Source organism: Candoia aspera, chromosome 15 (assembly GCF_035149785.1).
Source record: "Candoia aspera isolate rCanAsp1 chromosome 15, rCanAsp1.hap2, whole genome shotgun sequence".
Taxonomy (NCBI): domain Eukaryota; kingdom Metazoa; phylum Chordata; class Lepidosauria; order Squamata; family Boidae; genus Candoia; species Candoia aspera.
The window spans coordinates 15,022,470-15,042,025 of record NC_086167.1 but is presented as its reverse complement, the minus strand read 5'-3'; the positions used below and the strand labels follow the sequence as shown (position 1 = coordinate 15,042,025).

Below are 19,556 nucleotides of genomic sequence, written 5' to 3'. Positions count from 1 at the left end.
GGCGCGTCCTCCGTTCCGAAGCGCGCGCTCGGCAAGCCGCACCTTTTTCCCTCCTGCCGCCGCCACGCCGGTCACGTGAGCGGAACTGGCCCGCCGCCGTAGCCTAGCAACCGTCGCTAAGGGCCCAGGCGACTGGGCGCTTCGCAAGGTGGGGAAGGGGCGCGAGCGGAGGGGAGGCGCGGGTCGTCGTGCCCCTCTGCGCCTGCTAACATGTAGGGGGCGCTGAGGGGCCCCGCTTCCTCCTAGCTGTCTTCCCCGGACTGGGAGGGAGCTGGGCTGGGCCCCGAGGAGCATGCAGTGGGGAAGCAGAGGAAGGGCGGAGGGGCAGGGGCCCATGGCTTGGGAAAAGAGGGAGGCAGCCCTTTTTCGTCCTGAGAGGGAGGTGGGATTTCCTGGGGGTGACGCACAACTGGGGTGACACAACTGCCAGCCCCAAATACCTCAGTTCCTAACCTGGGCCAGTTCCAGAGGGGTGGACTTCAACTCCCAGGAAGGAAGCTCCAGTAGGGAGCTGCAGTTTTGGGGGGGCTCCCCTTTCCCTACAGAAGGGCATCATAAAACCCCAAAGCCCACACATTTTCCTGCAAGTTTTCATTGGCTTCGGCAGAGCAGCCAAACCGAAATAGGTCGGTGTCCACTAGAGTGACCGAAGGGGCCCCGTCCACAATTGGAGGGAGGGGGGAACCTCCTTTTCCCGGCAGAGGGGTGCAGCCCGGAGGGGTGTCAATCCCCAGGCAGCACAGCCTGGCTGTGGATGAGCATCCTCTATTTATTGATCCCGCCACTGCCCAGCCAGGACAATGGGAATCCGGGTGGCACACGAGGAAGGAAGGGGGGAAAAAAATCCACAACAGAAGCAACAGAAGAGAAACAATCCCAACTTTTAAAAAAAAAGGCTTTCTACATTTAATGGAGACAAGAGTCTTTTGCGGGTGGGCGGCTTTACTTAAATAAGCAAATAACATAGTAAAACGGCGAGAGCAGATTAAAAGATGCTTCAGCTCATCCAGTGGGGCGCTCTGTTCCACCAGACCCCAAGGCCTGGGGAAAGAGCTATATCTTAACTCCCTTTCTGAAGACCAGAGTTGGGGCCAGTTATGGTTGAAGAAGCACCCGGTTGGGGGAGGCAGGTCCATGCCCCTCCCTCCCTGATACCTTTTGCATAGGCTGTTTTTGGGGCATCTTGAGAGGCCCGGAGTAGCGGCAGCTTCTTTTTCCTAACCCTTCAGCCCATTTCGCTTTTCCTCTTCTGCAGGTCCTTTTCTAGACACCATTATGAGCGACCAACTGAAATTCATCGTTGAGAAGCTCAACAAGGAGCCATTTAAAAAGAACTTCAATTTGATCACTTTTGATTCTCTGGAGTCAATGCAGCTCTTGCAGTTGCTCAGTGATGTCCTAGGAGAGATTGACCCCAAGGTAGGTCAGACTTTAACAAGGCTGAAATCTGGGTTTGGAAAGCCTGTTGATCCCTTATTAACTGAAAGCACCTGCCCTGCATTTTGTATATTTGTGTATTATAGTTACAGATTGCTATAATCAAGGACTTTGATTGATTGATTAATTAATTAATTCGACCTTGGGGGGACTGGGGGTGGTGACAACCGACAGGAAACTCTGGTGTGGGCTGGTCCATGAAGTCACGAAGAGTCGGAAGTGACTGAACGAATAAACAACAACAACATAATCAAGGACTAACTCCAGGCCCCTTAATCATATTATGCCCATGGCAGCAATAAATGCACACACTGTCCTTCATCCCTTGACATCTACCAGAATCTTTTCTTTCTTTTAGCCACTCCCCAGTTTAAAAAATTATGCTGCCTAAACCGAGGGTCAGCCCTTCTATATTGATGTCCTCCTGAACTGGTATAGGTAAATTGTATTTTTAGAAGCAAAAATGGCATGCTGCCTTTAAAGAATTGTAATGCAATATTTTTATAATCCTGTTTAACTATAAGGAAAAACTTCCTGATCTGGCCAACAATGGAACAGTCTACCAACAGAGGTTGTGTGGTTTTCCATCTCTGGATGTTTTTCAGAAGAGGGCTGGGCAGCCACCTTTAAGAATAGTTCAGTTGTTTTTTCTGCATCTTACAGAGGGCTGACCTAGATGATCCTTGGGATCCCTTCCAGCTTTACAGTTATGATTCAATATGATGGGTTGATCATTTAGACTAGCCTTATCCAGGCTGGCACCCTGATCTGAGCGAAGGCTGGGCTGACTGGGAATGGTGGGTGTTTTGACCAACTTATCTGGAGGGTGCCAGATTGGGGAAGGCTGATACGGTACATAGAATGCAGACCTGGTTGGCTTGAAATAAGACTCTTTTCTTCATCTTCATGCCCAAGACTGTTGAAACCCTGTGAATCTAACCATGCGCAGGCTCAGATCATGGCAGGGAAAAGCCCATCTGATCGCATTACTAGTTTTTTCATAGAATATCCCCAGGCTGTTAACCCTCATTATATTTGGTCCACTTAAGTTGCATAATGAAGTTTATTATGTCAATCGTACCTCAACTGTGGTTAAACATTTCAGCATATTGTTGACATTAGAGAAGAGTTGCCAGAGCACACAGCGAAACGGATGTTGACCCTGCTTGGCATTCTTAAATATAAACCTCCAGGAGGTACCAGCGACTTGTAAGTAGTAGTAATAATAATAAAAATAAAAATAATTTATTAAATGTATATGCTGCCCAACTCCCAGCAACTCTGAACAGTTTACGAATTGTTAAAAACATTTTAAAAACAAAGAAACAACACAACCCCCCCACAAAACACATTAGTGTTGTTGCTAATTGAAAAATGCAGCTGTTGTTGAATGTAATAACGTCATATATTTACACCAAACATATCTCTTATAGAACCACCAGTTTGTTAATTTATATGTCACATAATGTTTTACTATTACCACTGTTTATTAGGTAATCTTAATTGTGAAGACTAATTCTGCTGAAGAGTTGGGTGTAAGGATGGGGACAGTCATGAAAATCTCAGAAAGTTTGTTTTGTATTTATCTTTCCATGTCGGCAAGTTTATGAATGTACAGTATGTGGGAATAAATCTTAATAAAATCAGTTGGACTCAACATCCAGACCAACAATATTGAGTTTAGGTTGTATTTTGTTCAGACTGGATTGGACTCTGCTGCTTATATTTATTTCAACAGTAGGTCCCTATATTCATTCTGCTCAGCACTAGAGGGTGCTACTGTTTTAACACTTACGAAGCGTCAGGGTCTTTTTCCAAGAGTTTATAATATAAAATAGTGCAGATTCAGTTGATTAAGGGCAAATCAGTAGTTGTTTGCTAGTCAATTTCTCTGAATTGCAGCCATGACTGTGGGGGGGAATTTGCCAGCTTTATCTGAAGAGGATGGTATTTAGCATGGTTCCAGGGCTAAATAAAATTGGGCACATTGTGTGGCCAGTTTTTACAGACAACCTCTCACACACAGTTGCTGGGAACGGGAGATTTTAATTCAGTTGTCTGAATAGATACAGAGGCTGGAAAAGAACAGGGCCTTCACCAAGGCACAGTCAGTGGGAACAGCTGGGGATGAAAACGGGAAGCATAGAAATGAACAGCCTTTTGGAAAACGTAGAGTGTGAGAAAGCTGAGAGAAATGGGGAAATGGTTTGATTGATGAAGAATCGCACGAGAAACAGGTGTCCTTGAGGTTGAAAAACATAATGGAGATAAAGATAAGCAATGAGGGGCAGGAATAAGCAAGATGGCATCAGACTAATATGAAGTGTCTCCAAGAGAGCCAAGCAGACATCCTAGAAAGGTTTGGCTTGGCCTGGAGCTGCCTGCCTCATCCCAGAACTGGCCACGGTCGTACTAAGTTAGAGTCGCAACTCTTGAGCATCTTCCTCAAGTGCTTGCAACTTGAGGGGTGGGGAAAGAGTTGCGAAAACCTGTGGGGCAAGCATGGATTGATACGCGTTGTAGCTAAATAATTTATCTTCCTATTAAGTTTATCTCCTCTGATTCAAATGATCCTGCTGTTACTATTTCAGTATTTTTTGTAATGTTGTAAAGGTCATTTCTATTAGCTGCCTTAAAGTCCCTGTGAAACTGAGGGGCAGGATAAGAAATTCTGTAAATAAGCAGGATCTCCTTTGGTTACTGCCTTCAGTAGGGTAGTACAGGGTAGGTTGTAATCTGCAGTGAGAATTAAAAGCCAATACACATTTAGTTTCATTAGTTCTCAGCCTTTTGATAGGTATGCAAGAAACGGCTAGCTATTGGTTACTGTTATTTTAAACCTTTGGATGATTTTACTCCTGTTGTGCAGGAGCACGTTCCGCCAGGGGTTAGTTACGGGGAGCAAGCCCGTCGTTCACCCTGTCTTGCACTGGCTCCTTCAACGGACCAGCGAGCTCAAGAAACGGGCCTATCTTGCACGCTTCCTGATCAAAGTGGATGTGCCAGCTGAGTTCCTTCAGGATGACACAGTTGCTGATACCAACAGACAGGTAGCATTCATAATCCATTTCTCATACCATACTCAGGAAAGCCAGGCACAAAAAGTTTATCAACTTGTGGCTTGTAAGACAGGCAAACCAAAGGCAGACCATGGATTAATCTCTTTGGGATTGTTTAACTGTGTCATAATGAGATGCTTGGTAAGTTTCTGTCTGCTGAGGCGAGATAGTAGCCCTACGATTTGGCTCTGCTTTGTAATGTGTATTTTGTTTTGAGACTAGAAATCAGTTTTTCATGTCATCTAATTGCAGAAAATTTGTGTGTGCATTTTTGTGTGTGTGTGTTTTGTTCTTTAAATGCAGGACAAAGATGGTTTTGGATTTAGTTGATAAGGTTTGGCCCATAAAATGGATCATTTCAAGAGGCTGCCATAGATCTATTAATCTGTTCGCCTGTGGTTAGATCAGGGATCACTGGGGATATAAACCATGCAAACGTTTTGGTGCTCAAAATTAATTGGACCCTAATATCGGCATTAGAGATAATCTTTTCCTTTTTGACAGTATGAAGAACTGATGGAAGCTTTCAAAAGCTTACATAAAGAATGTGAGCAGCTCAAGACATCTGGCTTCTCAACTGCAGAAATAAGAAGGGTAAAAAAGTGTTGAGATTTCTGAACGGGTGTTTGAGGGCAGAAGCCCCAGCGACATCAAATGTGTCATGATGTCGTTCAGGAAATGATGCACGTGATGTCATTTGCATCCGACGTGTGTCCTAACTTAGAGCAAAGTGCCACGCGGAGACAGTGAGTTGGTCCCTGGTGTTTATTGAATGCTCCAGTAGATAGAAATCCTGCCAAACTGAAAGCGCGCGGGAAACCCAGACAGATAAACCCCAAAGGTTAAGGCGGGTCTGTTCTGTGTGTCTTTGAAGGACAGTTCAGAGCCTCTAAACTATGTGTGCGTTTTACCCCCTGGATAGGGGCCCCCTCCTGCTCGCCACCAGCACTCACGACAATATGCCATGATATCATTTTGCAACGTATATCATGATGTCATGATGTGTATGATGTCACTTGCCCCCCACCTCTCCCCACAAATGCCCATATTTTTCAATTTTTTCTAAAACCGGGAATCGATTGTGTTGTTTACAAAACTGCAGTGTTAAGAAAATAGTTCCATTTCAGACAGCTGAATTTTTAAAAATATATCTAAGCCAGTACTACTGCAACACTTGCTCTGAAAATGAGCACGAGACTTCCATAAATTGAATAGGTAAAGCCACTTTGGTCTTCCGTGGACATCTAGCTCAGAAATATTTACAAGCCTGCTTGCCAGTTCATAACTACTTGGTTGCCTGAATTCAGTACTAACTGAGAATTGAGGCCCCCGAGAATTTGTATGTCAGAGGCCTTGGTGCACCTCAACAAATTCTATAAAGTAAGGCCTGTCCTCCTTTGACGACGCTGACGTGATTCTAAGCAGAGCACCTGAAGTAACAGGATGGGAACCCTGAGCCGGATTCACTCGGTCACATTGTAGGAATTTCTGATTTGTAGGGCTAGACGTCCCCTCACTTTTACAGCGTGATGCTGATTTGTATCTGTGTCACTACTAGGATATCACAGCAATGGAAGAGGAGAAGGATCAGCTGATGAAGCGAGTGGAGCGGCTGAAGAAGCGGGTAAGCGGGAGGATCATCGCCCTCGGCGCTCAAGTGTCACTGGGGAATGCAAACAAGAATTAAGGTTCACATGCTGCGAGTCTGGAGGAGGAATCAAATGGCTCCCAGGAGGAAAGGGGATCGTCTTCAGGCAGGGCTCCAGAACGTCTAGAGGCCTTGAGCCTGACACTGAGGGGGCAGCTCCGCAAAGTGTTTAGTGCAGGAAGGAAGCGTGGTGTGAACCTGTGAGACACACAATCGCTCTGATGGATTTCTCACTCGCTTGCTTGGCTCGTCCCCTCTTTCCAAAGGTGGAGACGGTGCAGAACCATCAGCGGATGCTTGAGATGGCACGGCAGCTTCGAGTGGAGAAGGAGCGGGAGGAAGCTCTTGCCCAGCAGAAGCAAGAACAGAAGAACCAGGTATCGGCGTAACTGTCCTACACCAAGTGCGTTGTTGCTGGACTTAGTGCTCCCTTTTTACAGGTGCTAAAGCTCCCAACGCACACTGCTTTCTAGGTGGCGGAGAAAGTAGGGGTTCACATGAATCCCTTCCTGCTTCCCTATACCAGACCCTGTGGGGGGCATTTGCCTTGCTTGGGAGCCTCTGGAGAATCTGCTAGCCAGCCAGCCAGCCCCCCAGCCAGCCCGCCTCTGCGTTTGAGTGGTCCAAGACTCATCTGTAAAAGGCTTCCAGTGGGGACACTTGGTTACAGTCAGATCAGACTCTGGAATGTCTCTTTGAGATGACAGATTAATGCAGTGTTTCTCAGCCTTAGCCACTTGAAGACGTGTGGACTTCAACTCCCAGAATTCCCCAGCCACACATCTTCAAGTGGCTAAGGTTGAGAAACACTGCATTAATCACCTGACTTCTCTAGGAAGATTTTCCCAACTGTGTGCTTCGCCAATGTAATATTAACCAAGTCCCTCCAAAAAATGCTGCCCAGAGTTGGCACAACAGGTGGACATTTTGTCTTGCCAGATCTGCCATTTGAATGCCCTCTGATTTCTCGGAGGAACAGAGAGCTTCTTGTGTGTGTTCTCCATCTATTTAGCAGGCTTTTCATAGACATTTCCTCCTTGTTTTGCATGAAGCTGTCTATTTCCAAAGAACCAAGAGGTCGAATAACCCACCCACCCCCCGTGCATATTTTTCAGCTTTTTCATGCAGAGCAGCGACTGCAAAGAGTCCAGCTTCAGCTCAAGGACATGCGTCATGCAGCCGTGGATTCGAAGCCAGAAAGTAAGTAGGAGACCTCAGTTTTTTTTCCCCCTCTGCCTTCTGGTCTTCTGCCAAAAACATGGACTTTTTTTTTTAAAGCAAAAGCTATCATTTATACCCTTCTGAATTTACATTTACATTTTCTGGGTTTGGCCTGATGCAAATCCACGACGTTCTAACATCTTTATTTCTGTTCACCTCAGAAAATACTATTGCAGTTAAGAATTAGTAGGGTCTTTTTAGAGACAGATCAGATTGGTCTGCTGAAAGACAGCATGTTATACTATTTTTAAAACTTAAGCCCTGAATATTGTCTTTCCTTTTGGGTTATAGCAGGCCTGCATAGTTTGCCTCTGCGTAAGCTACACTAAGATACATAGGTCTTTCCTGCTAAGAACTGATGACATTGGCTGTTGACAGAGTTGAATAACAGTGAATGATGGTTCGTCTAAGATTAAGTACTTTGAAGACTTGTGGATTTTCATTTGGAGTGTTCTAAGTTGTCACTGTGGATAGGCACAAGGTTGGGAAGCCTGGCCGAGATCCCAATTAGCCTCTGCGTTTGCTAAGAAGCTCTACTGCAACAGGGGAATGAGTTTGCAGTCTTCACACTGTTTATGTTTTGGTAAGCCCAGGCTATATGCTGTGCGCTGCTGGAGACGAGTGCAGTCAGAAGCCCTAAATCACGCATTAGGCCTTGTTCTGCTGCAGAATCTCTTTCCTGGCAAAAATGCCAATCACTGATGTTTATGGTATCAGCAGAAAGACTTAAATCTTTGGTTCTTGACTCTGTTGGTATCAACACGAGGATTAGAAGAATTAGCTTCAAGAATGCCGAAGCCAAAAAAATCAATACCCAGTTCCAGTTATTTTACAGACTGTTGACAGGAGCCTTTCCTAATATTATCAGGGAGTGACTCTGCATTTGAAGTCAGTGTAAACAGCAAGTGCCTATTCTCTTCAGAAAGAGAGTTTCTCAGTTTAAGTTGTCTTCTAAAGTGGGCCTGGAGAACTATGCTGAACTGCATTGATGACTTTAACCTTCCCTGTCTCTGTTCCCCAGCATTTGAAACTTCACCTGATTTTTTTTTTAACAACTTGCAATAACGTTTGTAGCAGCATAGAAATCAGGTACCACTTTCTGACAGGCAAACTATGATAATCACTTGGCTAAGTTTTGCATATTAATGATGCAACCGACTATTTGTTCCTTGCCCCCTCTGCAAATAATTAGGCAGGTACACCTTCAAGTCCTACTATAGCAAGTGCTAGGCATTGTGCCAGACGGAACTGTGCTGCCATGTGAACCCATCCGTGAGTTTCAAGCCAATGCTTGCCAGTGGAGGGCAGTGTAATGCACAGAGCATTTAAGGATAGAAATTCTTCCAGATTGGGTTTGTTTCTAGCGTCAGACCAGATTGGAAGTGGAGAAGCATTACAAGCATCCCAGGGGAGCTGAGATTTGGGAGAGAGGCAGATTGATAGCAGGAACTATCAACACTGTATTGGGACCCCCATGCTTGCTTGATCATATTTAGTCCTGCCCTGAAGTTTCATTCTGAAATTTCATTTCATTTCATTTCATTTCTGTAGATTTCCATGAACATCATATTTTCTCGATTATAAACCTGAGTCCTAATAGATTTTTTTCTCTGAGCATTCAAAGTGGTATACTATCTGAGGAGGTGTCCCCTAAAGATAGCTAGGTGAAGAGCAAATGGGTGACCCAAAATCACCTAGTGAGCTTCATGGTCCTGGTCCAGCATCTTGGCCGCTGTCCTGTACTGGCTGTCGATGTAGCAAAGGAGGTTTTTCCTGGATGATGTATTGGTAGCTTTTTGTCCTTTGTACAGATACTACAAGCATTCTCAAGGGCCTTAAGTCTCAGGAGAGAAGTGCAATTTAACTTGAACTGAACTGCAGGCACTTTTATTGAGACATGTACATCTCTCTCTTCCTGGCCAGAGCCAAGTTCCTTGGTGCATCCTCACAAAAAACTTCTGCCTGCTTCTCCATGTGTGAGCAGATCACTAACCTGCTCTTTTTTTCCTGTAAGAAGAAAAACATCCAGAAAAAAGACTCTGGATGAATATGAACTCACAGCTTTTCGCACGTAACAATGCCGTTGGCAAAATGGCACTCAAGGGAGCTTAAGCCCCAGGCCAAGTACACTCTGCAGTGTCTGGGCTTCGACACTCCATAAAGAAACATTGAAAAAAAAGATGATGAAGGATAACAGAGAGCTCTAAAGTGCACTTTATTTTTTCTCCTCTAGCCTACTTTCAAAAGGCAGGATTCTCTGATGAAGTTCAGTCAAAGTAGGGGAAAAATAAGGACAGCTTTTTGTCCCCAAGAGGCTAATCTCACAGGGTCTGAAGTGTGCAGTTTTCCAAGCAGACCCTCCCTCCTCCTCTTCGTGTGCCTTTGGGAGCAGTCACTCAAGGACAGGCTTGCTGGGTGACTCGGGGCCAGTCGCGGACACTTATTAAGCCGCCCAAAGTCACTTGCTGAGATGGGCAGCTATAGAAATCAAATAAATAAATAAAATAAAATAAAATCACAGGGGAAACGAGGGAAGCTGGCAAGCTACACATTTTGGTTCCTCTCTGAAAATGCATATCTAACCTGCTTTCTGAAGCAAAGAAATGGACAGTTTCTGGCATTGGCTTACGGGAGGAGGCACAAACAAACATTAAATATCAAACAAGCCCCAGAAAACCTCGATGGATTAAAACCTGTAATATAAATTTTGTTGGTGAGATCCATTCCTAACAAGCCATGATGGTGTGTCATGTTCGAACAGTAAGCCTTGTTTCCCAAAGTTTCCTAGGGCAAGTAAACACGAAGCAGGAAAATGTACATTTGGAGTTGTCGCATCGCTCAGATGCTTGCAGGCTGTGAGGTTTCCGTTCTTAGGACAAGTGTTGGTCATTATCCAGTGACCCTACTTTGTGTTGGTGGGACCCAATAAACACACAAAGCACACAAGTTGAAAAGAGCTGCTATGTTCACTCTGACGAGGCAGAGAACAACTTAATCTAGGCTAGTGTTTCTCAACCTTGACAACTTGAAGACGTGTGTGTATCAACTGGGAATTCTGGGAGTTGAAGTCCACACATCTTCAAGTTGCCATGGTTGAGAAACACTGGTCTAGACTGAAAATTCCTCTTACATATCCCTGTGCAGGAAAAAAAAAGAGAGAGAGAAAATGACATCTTTTTCTACAAGAATCGCTATGACTTGGGGTTTCTCCAGCTTACTTTTTATATGCTAATGTGCTGTATATTTATCCCTGTACACTGTAAATTGAAACACAGGGGACTCCCTCCTTATTGGTTCCCACAGAAATTAATGCAATGCACTGCTAAATAGCTTGATCTAAATTACAGTTATTACAGCACGACGCTAAATGGCCCTTCCCTTCCCTTTGTTTAGACATATGTGGATGTGATGGTTTTGTTCTGTTTTGTTGTTCAGGCTTAATGAAGAGTCTAGAAGAGGAGACGAAGTTCAACACATACTTGGTCTCGGAGAAATTTCCTAGAGAGCTGGAAGCAAAGAAACAGTCGTTGCACCTCTTGCAAAAAGTGGTGGCCGAGCCAGCCATGGGCCAGTCGGACCTCAACGAGCTTGAATCCAAAGTATGTTGGCAGGGGGAAAAAAAACAACCCAAACCAACTAGCAAAAGTACCATTTTGAAGACTGCCTGAGAGCAGGGTTGAGAACCATGATCTGCAGGAGCAAATGGCAACAGATTACTTTTTCGGGTGGCTTGACAGGATGGTTGGTCTTTTAATTGGGTTTGGGCAATAAACCCCACCATCCCCAGCCAGCACGAGTCAGGGTTGTTGCTCAATGTACCATGTGGGGGAATCTCGTTGGGGCTGAGGCTTTAGTTTTAAACTCAGCTGGCTCAGGAGACCCAAACTGGCTGGATTTCATTATGACTAAAGGCCACTCAAGCTGCAGAGGCCATTGGCCATAGACCAGTATTGTATTTTTCAGGGGGGCTGTAGCCAGATGGCCCTGGGATGCCCACCTGTGGGAGGGAAGGGTAAGAGTGGACATATTCAGAATAGTCAAAGCCTTTGTCGTGCTGGCTGAGAAGTATGGGAGTTGTGATCCATTCCATTCTGAAGGCACCAGGTTAGAGTAAGATGACTTAATGTCAGACCTCTTTTACAGCTGCCCAGCCATTGTCCAGATGCCCTGAAATAGATTGTTGGGGTTATCTCAGGATAACGTTGGCCTCCCTGGAGATTATCCCAGGGGACCCCTTTCACATTCAGGAGTTGGAACGACAAAAGTTCCTTTGACCCAACGTCCTCATTCATGAAATGCCAGAAGAATGCAGAGTCAATTTACTTCCTCTGCGAAATAAATAACGTGAATAAATATCCATTTCCTTATTAGCAAAACCCCCAAAGAACAGTTGGTAGTTAACGAGCTCCCAGGCTGCTTATTTTTAGTAAAATACAGCCTTGAATCAGAAGCGAAGTAACAGGTATTGGTGACTGTGTCTTTCATTGTCTGGCCAGCTGCTTGAGAAGGAGGACCCTGAGCTGGAGTGAAACAGGGAGATTTACAGGTGTGGCTTTGTCTTGTTTCCTGCCCAATAAAATGCCTTGATTTCTATAGTGCCAGACCATTCCAGAAAAGTGGGAATGAAAGAGAAAGATCTTTGATGTATCTTTATTTCAAAAGATAAATCACATCAGGCAGAGATTTTAGAAGTATGAATTTGGTTATAAAATTTGAGAGGGTCTTGGAGCCAATCTCGGTTATTTTAGTGGGTAATATAATGGCTTTTGCTTCTCTTTGCAGTCCCACTGCAGCCTCCTCACGATGTATTTTTTGAACCACCAGTTTGAGCAACTGGCCATAATTAATTATGAATAATTATTACATGTGTATTAGCTTTTTAGGCTCCACAAGACTCTTAGCTGTTTTTTTGATACAATATAGGCAAGTTTAGCTGAGTGTCAGCCTGTTCACTGAATATGTGTAAGCAAAGGCTGAGCTGCCACCTGTTTGGGATTTTAATCTTGATTCCTGTACTGAACAAGTAGTTGGACTCAGTGGCCTAACAACCCTGTTCAGCTCTAGGATTTTGGCTTAAATTGCTTGCTCACCAACAAGAAGTTTAAGCGCTGAAAACGACGCAAAAATGAAATAAAAACAGGTGGTTGCCATTCGCTATATGTCAGTGAAGATTCTCCGTCATCCAGGTAGAATTAATTGTCTGTAGGTTGTGTCGTGGCAACTGGACTTCTTTCTTTTTAGTTGAAATGTTTCGCTGCTTGTCCAAGCAGCTTCTTCAGTTGCCATTTGCTATTTTAAAACTCACGGTGTAATTTTAGAAGAGTTATTCAAAATTCCAGAGTCTGTATTTTAGAGCCTCGATGTAACGCTGCCTCATATGAATCCATCATTGAGATGCTAGCCTATTTCTGGAACTCACTTCTGTCTGCGGATTTGGTGCTTTTATTGCCCTGGCTGTGAAAATGTTCTCAAATGTTTTCTCATTCCAGATAAAAGAGGTCAATGCACAAATCAATCAGTTAATTGAGAAGAGGATGATGAAATGTGAGCCCATTGATAGTAAATTTTCAATGTATCGGCAACAGGTGAGGACGAATTCTTTGCAGGACAAGCATGTGGAGAAACTGGATATTGTATAACGGAATTCTGACCTTTGTGACCTTGAATATTGCTGATTTCCTGGTGCGGTGGTAATTGCGTTGTGTGCACCTGATGATTCCAAAACTGCTAGCCAGCGACATGCATGGTTTAATGGGTGGGGAAAGATACGGTTTTGGGGAATGGATGTGGCCCAGGGCCTTTTGCTTTTGTGAGCCTCGTGTTGCAAGGTCGAGAATGCTCCATAATGTGCTGGTACGAGAGACCAGTTGGCTCTTAACATAAAGTGCTGGCATCCTTTGGAGGAGCCATTCCAGGAACCCAGAGCCCTTCACTCAGTCAAAACAGATGGCATCCTCTGCCCAGCTCCATGGGACACTTCCACCGGCTTTACTGGGGTGCCCTGTGTGTCTTTGACCCTATTTGTCACCATGGACCCAGTTTAGAGAAGCAACGGGTTTGGATAACACCCAGACTGAATTATTTCAGTCAGATAGAAGACAAAACTCCATAAGGGGAGGCTACCCTCAAAATTACCCATACAGTGGCAAAGTCTGCCTTTTGAATTAGCAAAAACACCGGGCTCGGGTTTAATCTGAAGGTATTTGTAATATATGCAGCTGCGGGTTTTGCCTGTAAAATTTACTTCCAATATGTAGTTGCGCCTTGAGCATTATTTGTCCTTGCGCTCGATGTCTACATAACAGTGTGCTATACAAAAGATAGTATAAAAGGTGCCTACCTGGGTTTTTGTATCTCAGTAAGGCCTAAAGAAAATGAAATGATCCTCCAGCTAATGGTTTTTGGCACTCAAATTTGGCACTGCGCTTCTGCTCTCTTTACCATGACCCCCTGCAGGCCTCTCATAGAAAGGATTGCAGGCCACCAGCGAGTCCCAGAATGCTAGCTTTTGCACATGCAAGGTGCAGCCAGTTAAATGCCATAAATGCCTCAAGCAGTTGAGGAAAGGTGAGATGCACGTATTCAAATGCACCAGTGTGCTTGGTTTACGAGAACGAGAGCAGCAGACTGGCGGAAACTGCTAACTATCAAAATGTGGATGCAGTTTGCCCTGCTAGAATTGGCCTCTGTTCCCATTTTCCAGGGTTGGCTCAGCTGCCAGCAAAGAACTTGAATATTGCTTTGTGTCTGAAATGGGATTAGTGTTTGGAAAATTATACCGCTTAAAAATAGTACAGTGGGCATCCCTGACAATCTTTTATATCAGTCTTCCCCGAAGGTCATGCTGGTGGAGAGTTCTGGGAATTGTAGTCTATCCCATGTGGAGGCTGCTAAAGGTCAAACAAGTGAGTTGGGACTAGTGATGGCCATCCAGTATATGTAGTAAAGGAATACTACTGCATCACTGACTGCAAGGATCTTTTGAAAATGTTGAAAATGTATCTTTTGCGAGATATTTCTTTCTGCCTTACTCTGTGTATTACCTATGTACGTGCCTATGCAATATATGTATATGCTTCCTCAAGGAACTTGTGACCTGATTATGATTATAATTGTATTGTAGAAAACAGGTTGTACGTTTCCCTGCTGCTCTGAATGGGAAACAGGTTCGAAATATGTAATGTGATCCTGAAGTCAGCATATCTTGGTTTAAAAAGACCCCAAAACTCAGCCCTGCCCAGTATTATAGCTGCAGCTACTTTGCAATCTTTGGCCCACCAAATGTTGACTGTAGCCTTAAAAGATTCTCCCACCTCACCTTGCAGTCTATAGGCCGGGATCGAGCTATAAGCAACCACATTTGGAGTTGGGTGAAGGAACAGAATTTCAATTGCCAATGTAGTATACTTGCAGTAAAATAAATTCTTTGGTCATCTAGCCTTGTGCTACAATTTCTGAGGGTTTACTTGTCTTAAACGATAACTTTCAATGTGTCCAACACAGTGTTTCCCAACCTTGGCAACTTTAAGATGTGTGGACTTCAACTCCCAGAATTCCCCAGCTGCCCATCTTAAAGTTGCTGAGATTGGGAAACACTGTCATGTCAGCTCCTTTCATGGCACGATCCTCCTTGATGCCTTGCCCTAATACTGAACGGTCTGGGAACCCCCACAGGCCTCCATCATTTCCCGGAAGAAAACAGCCAAAGCAGAGGAACTTCAGACCGCCAAGGAAGAGATCGCCAACTTGGAGAGGCAAATGATGCAAAAGTCAAGCCAGGCTCGGGAGCTGAACGGGGCAGAAGTCTTGAAAGGCGATGAGGTAAGCACCACCATTCTGAGGGAGGCTGCAAATAAGTCCAAGCTCCTGATGCACCCTTTGTGTTCTGGCCCTGCAGATTTGTGCTGGCTGCCTGGAAATCTTTGCGAGAGAAACAGCCATTTTATGAAACTGGGTTGGTGGTCCCAAGTTGACTTGTCATGTTATCTGGAAGAATTATGAGTTCAGAACCTCATTCTCTACCCAAGCAGGGTATTCATTTTGCATGTTGGCTTATTGTGTGTGTGTGTGTGTGTTTATTTATTCAAATTTCTATCACCGCCCATCTCCCCCCAAAAAGGGGGACTCTGGGCGGCGGGTGTATCTCTTAAGGATCTCATTCATTCCCAAGGATTGATCATGAGGAGGGCTGTAGAGTGCTGCAGACTCAGCTTGGAAGAGGTGCTTTGGAATCTCAGGAGCAAGAATGCAGTGCCTTTTTTTTTTTTTTGACACTTTAAAGCAACCACATCTTGTGCAACTGTGGTTGCACTCTTGTATATTCTGAAAACCTCTCCTGAATTGAAGTTGAAGAACATACACTTTGTCACAGCAAAGCCCCATGAAGAAACTGCTTTGTGACCCTCATGCTAGCAGTGATTACAGCACAGCAGCACCACGCTCTTCATGGAAGGCAAAGGGTCTTGCCTGTTGTGTGTTCACTACACTGTAAAGTACCTTGCAAAGAACTACACATTGTCAACACATCTGATGGGAGCAATCGGTTGAGTCACTAAATCTTAAGATAAATTACAGTAACAGAATGGACATTGAGAATTAGTTGTTGGGTTTATGGCTGGATTGCTACACGGAATGAAGAAAAGATGAAGACCAGTAGGCCTGTGTAAGTTGCAGGCTTGGTTCACACAACAGCTGTTGATACTCAGTCATGGATCGGACTTGTCCTCTTCTGAAGCCATCTGAGCTACTTGTCTTCATGACCATTTTGACGGGAGTTCCATAAAAGAAGAATGCTGCGTATGAGGGAATAACTGATACCTGGATCACCTGCCCATCTATTTCATGCTTGATCCTGTATTGTTGCATATCTTAAAAATCCTGCTGTCCTCTCTTTCCATCCAATTGCTCTTTTTTAATCTCCTTAACCTAATGAAGATATTTGATGGCAAATAACTGCATTGCTGAGTTTGAACTTGGTGGAATTAATTTTGATTCAGCACGATCTGATTTCACCCTCTTTATATTCTTTTTACGGGTCTTAAAGACTGAGAGCTGCAGAGGAGCAGTGTCTTGAAGGAATCGAGGATGCTGGACGAGTGAGTGGGGAGAGCTAAACACAGGTCTTAAGTAATGCCACGGATGTTGTCCTGTCAGCTTTGGAACTTCCCTGGGATTCTTCGCCGGCTGTGAGAAAGGCAGAAAGCACCAGCCAAAAGGCCCGTTTGCTTTGAGATACGCAGTTCTCGTCTGTGCACAGATAGGGTGCCAAATCCATGCACTTCTTTAATATTTCAGACATGACGCTAGTGCCCTTAATTATTTGTTGAGACCTCAGTTGCTGTGTGTCTGCGCCTCCCACCACCCCCAGGGGTTTGAGCTACGGGTATCCCCTTATGGCCTGTCTCTCACTAAGTTTGGCGCTCCAGTGAATCAATGCCTTTTCTGCCTGGACTTCTGCATGCCAGCAATTGTATCCTCAGCTGAGGTCTTAACACTTCATCCGCAGAAAGGTCAGCTCTGGCTTATGGTTTTACCCACCAGGGATACGGAGGAGCACACTGCCTTCTGTGGCAAGGAAAGGCCAGTCTTTGTGCAAACAGCAGGGAACAGTGGGTGGATTTTTTTTTTTTTAGGGGAAACTGGGAAAAATGTCCAAGGGCTAAAATGGCTTCTTGCTGTAAGGACAGCATCTTTAAAAAAAAAAAAAAAATCCAGACCACGCTGGCAAGCTTCTTCCTGCAGCTATCAAATCCTAAAAATTAGAGAATTGTTTGCCTGCACGAGAAGGGGAGATGGTTCAGTTACAAGTGATCCTAGGTAAACCGGGGATAATTTTAGCTCCTTTTCATGGTACATTGTACTCTTTGCAGTTGAACACTGGTTCTGGGGAGCTAGGGTTGGTTGGCTGTTTCCCTCCCAGTTGGCTGGTCATAAAGAGAGAAAAAGACAGGGGAACCCTTACAGATAGTCCTCACTTAATGACCATTCGTTTAGTGATGGTTCAGACTTACAACGGTGCTGAAAAAGCCAACTTCAAATCGGTGCTCACACTTATGACCATTACAGCATCCAAGCAGTCACGTGATCACGATTTGGGCACTTGGCGACCAGTTTGCATTTATGACCGTTGCAGCATCGCGTAGTCATGTGATTGCCATTTTTGACCTTCCCGGCCAGCTTCTGGCAAGCAAAATCAGTGGGGAACTACATGATTTATTTAACAACCATGTGGTTTGCTTAACGACCGCAGTGATTCGCTTAATGACCACTGCAGAACGGTTGTAAAATCGGGTCAGATTTGCTTAATGACCACTTCACTTAGCAACTGAAATTTTGGTCTCAGTTGTGGTCATTAAGTGAGGACTAGCTGTATTTTCCTTTTGTTATTGTTTCGACAGTTTCAGAGCTCTATCCAGCTCTGAAAAGATGTCAGAACGGAGATCTTCCCTTCTGGAGAGTCACTCTCCCAGTTGCAGTGAAGGCAGTGCTTTTTCTGCCTTATTTTTCCCCCTCTCAAGCATCTTTATTAGGAAAAGGGGGGGGGTTGAATATTTTCTTCTGGAAATAGGTGTGATAGGGATCACTGGTGTTGTTTGTAGCAGAATTGCACTGGTGACGCCAAAACAAATGTGCAGAATAGTTACAGGAGCCAGGAACTTTTGAAGCAAGACGTTGGCTATCAGTGAAGCCAAATTTACGATGCAGCTTGGATGTAAAATACAGCTGAGTGCTCTTGAAACACTCCATCCCTTCGGTATGCTGAAGCCTTCGCTTTGTTGTCTGTAGCCTTCCGCTGAGAACCAAGATATGGCTGATTACCAAGTGTGCTGCAGTATTGGTCTACCTGATTAAGATGGGTGCTGCTGTTTCTCCCGGGGGAGCTTCTGGCACTGGCCAAGGGTTCGCTTCTGCTGGAGGCAGTTGCCTGCCCTCCTCACGGGGGCATCAGACAGGGAGGGAGACGCGTGTAAGGAACCCATGGAGAATCATCTCTGGAACCTGGATAGTCTGTACTTGCCGGGGATTGGGAACGAGCTGCAGAGAGAAGGGAGTGGGGCTGGAACAAGAAAAGGAGATGCAGCTTGCTCAAGAGCACAACCTCATGGCTCAGGCCCGGGGCCTAAACCTGAGTTCAGACATCTGCCGAGCTGCCAAGCCCACTCGGTGGCTCTGGCCCACGGAGCTTTCAGCCAGAATTCTCCCATCATTAGTGTGAAGATGCAACCAGGTATTCCCCCAGGTTGGGCACCCTCAGCTCTTTGGAGGAATTACAGGACATCATTGTGAAGGATAAATGAATGGATGAACCAGCTCAGCCAAGAGAGCATTTGAGACGGCAGGCTGGAACGAACCTTTGGCATTTTTCTCTCTCCTTTGTCCTTCCTTCCTTATCTTTGAACCCAGAACTTAGGAAAGAGAGGAAGCATGCTAGATAAGCTTTTGGATCACCACTGAAAACTGAAGAAGAACCAGCAGGTTTATTGTAAGCCACTTGAATGCGTTCTTGCCACTGCAGGCGGATGCCAGCTTGTGGGCCGGAGGTGTCTTATTTTAAAAAAGGGCATTTTATTTTAAGGCCCACCTGGAACCGCCAGTTGAAAACTCAAGCGCTCTGGACCCAAAAACTTCCCAGATGCTTCTGTTTATTCAGAACTGGGATCTCCAATAAGTCCCCAGCTATGGGAGGGCCTAAATCGAGAGGGACGTCTTTAAAATAAGGTAAGGTCAGCATTGCTCCCAGCAAATGGCAGAGTGGGCCAGGAGCAGCAATTAATACTAATTAAGAAATGCCTGCCTGGCCCATCTAAAGAGCGCATCCTGTTTTTCTTCCATAAAAGTTTGAAGTCATCTTTGCCACAAGGGTTTGGTGACAGGCACATGGGCATGTCTGCTTTCCCATTTGCCTTCCTCCTTTCCCCTTTCTGGTGACCACGAGGGGGCTTATTTTGTGTCACTGAGAATGGAAGGGATCCCCAAAAAGGCATTCCCCAGCAGCTCTCTCAGAGATGGCTTGCAGGTGATTTGTTGAGAGCTTGTCACAGCCAGAAATCTGCTCAGACTAAATTATCTTAATTGCCTGCTGAGCCTTTATTACATTAATTGAATGGGCAGGAAAAAATGGTCATCTGCTCCACAGTTTTCAATATACAGCTTCTGCAAATGGGTTTTTTTTTTTAGAGCTTCCTGCTGAG

General features: G+C 45.0%; 1 protein-coding gene across 2 annotated transcripts in view; it reads left to right on the top strand.

Annotated features, from left to right (window-relative positions):
- Nucleotides 1–56: 56 nt before the first annotated feature.
- Nucleotides 57–19,556, top strand: part of IFT81 (intraflagellar transport 81) — a 29,347-nt gene continuing 9,847 nt past the window's right edge. Inside the window, exons 1-11 of one of the 2 annotated variants that reach the window (XM_063315655.1) lie at nt 57–148; nt 1,256–1,419; nt 2,543–2,646; nt 4,307–4,487; nt 5,001–5,090; nt 6,055–6,120; nt 6,411–6,521; nt 7,260–7,344; nt 10,801–10,964; nt 12,855–12,950; nt 15,040–15,186. In XM_063315655.1, coding sequence (XP_063171725.1) covers nt 1,276–1,419; nt 2,543–2,646; nt 4,307–4,487; nt 5,001–5,090; nt 6,055–6,120; nt 6,411–6,521; nt 7,260–7,344; nt 10,801–10,964; nt 12,855–12,950; nt 15,040–15,186 — 1,188 coding nt within the window. In that variant the 5' untranslated portion in view covers nt 57–148; nt 1,256–1,275. Of the gene's footprint in view, nt 149–1,231; nt 1,420–2,542; nt 2,647–4,306; nt 4,488–5,000; nt 5,091–6,054; nt 6,121–6,410; nt 6,522–7,259; nt 7,345–10,800; nt 10,965–12,854; nt 12,951–15,039; nt 15,187–19,556 lie in introns of those variants that run through there. The other variant, XM_063315656.1, reaches the window with a different exon arrangement.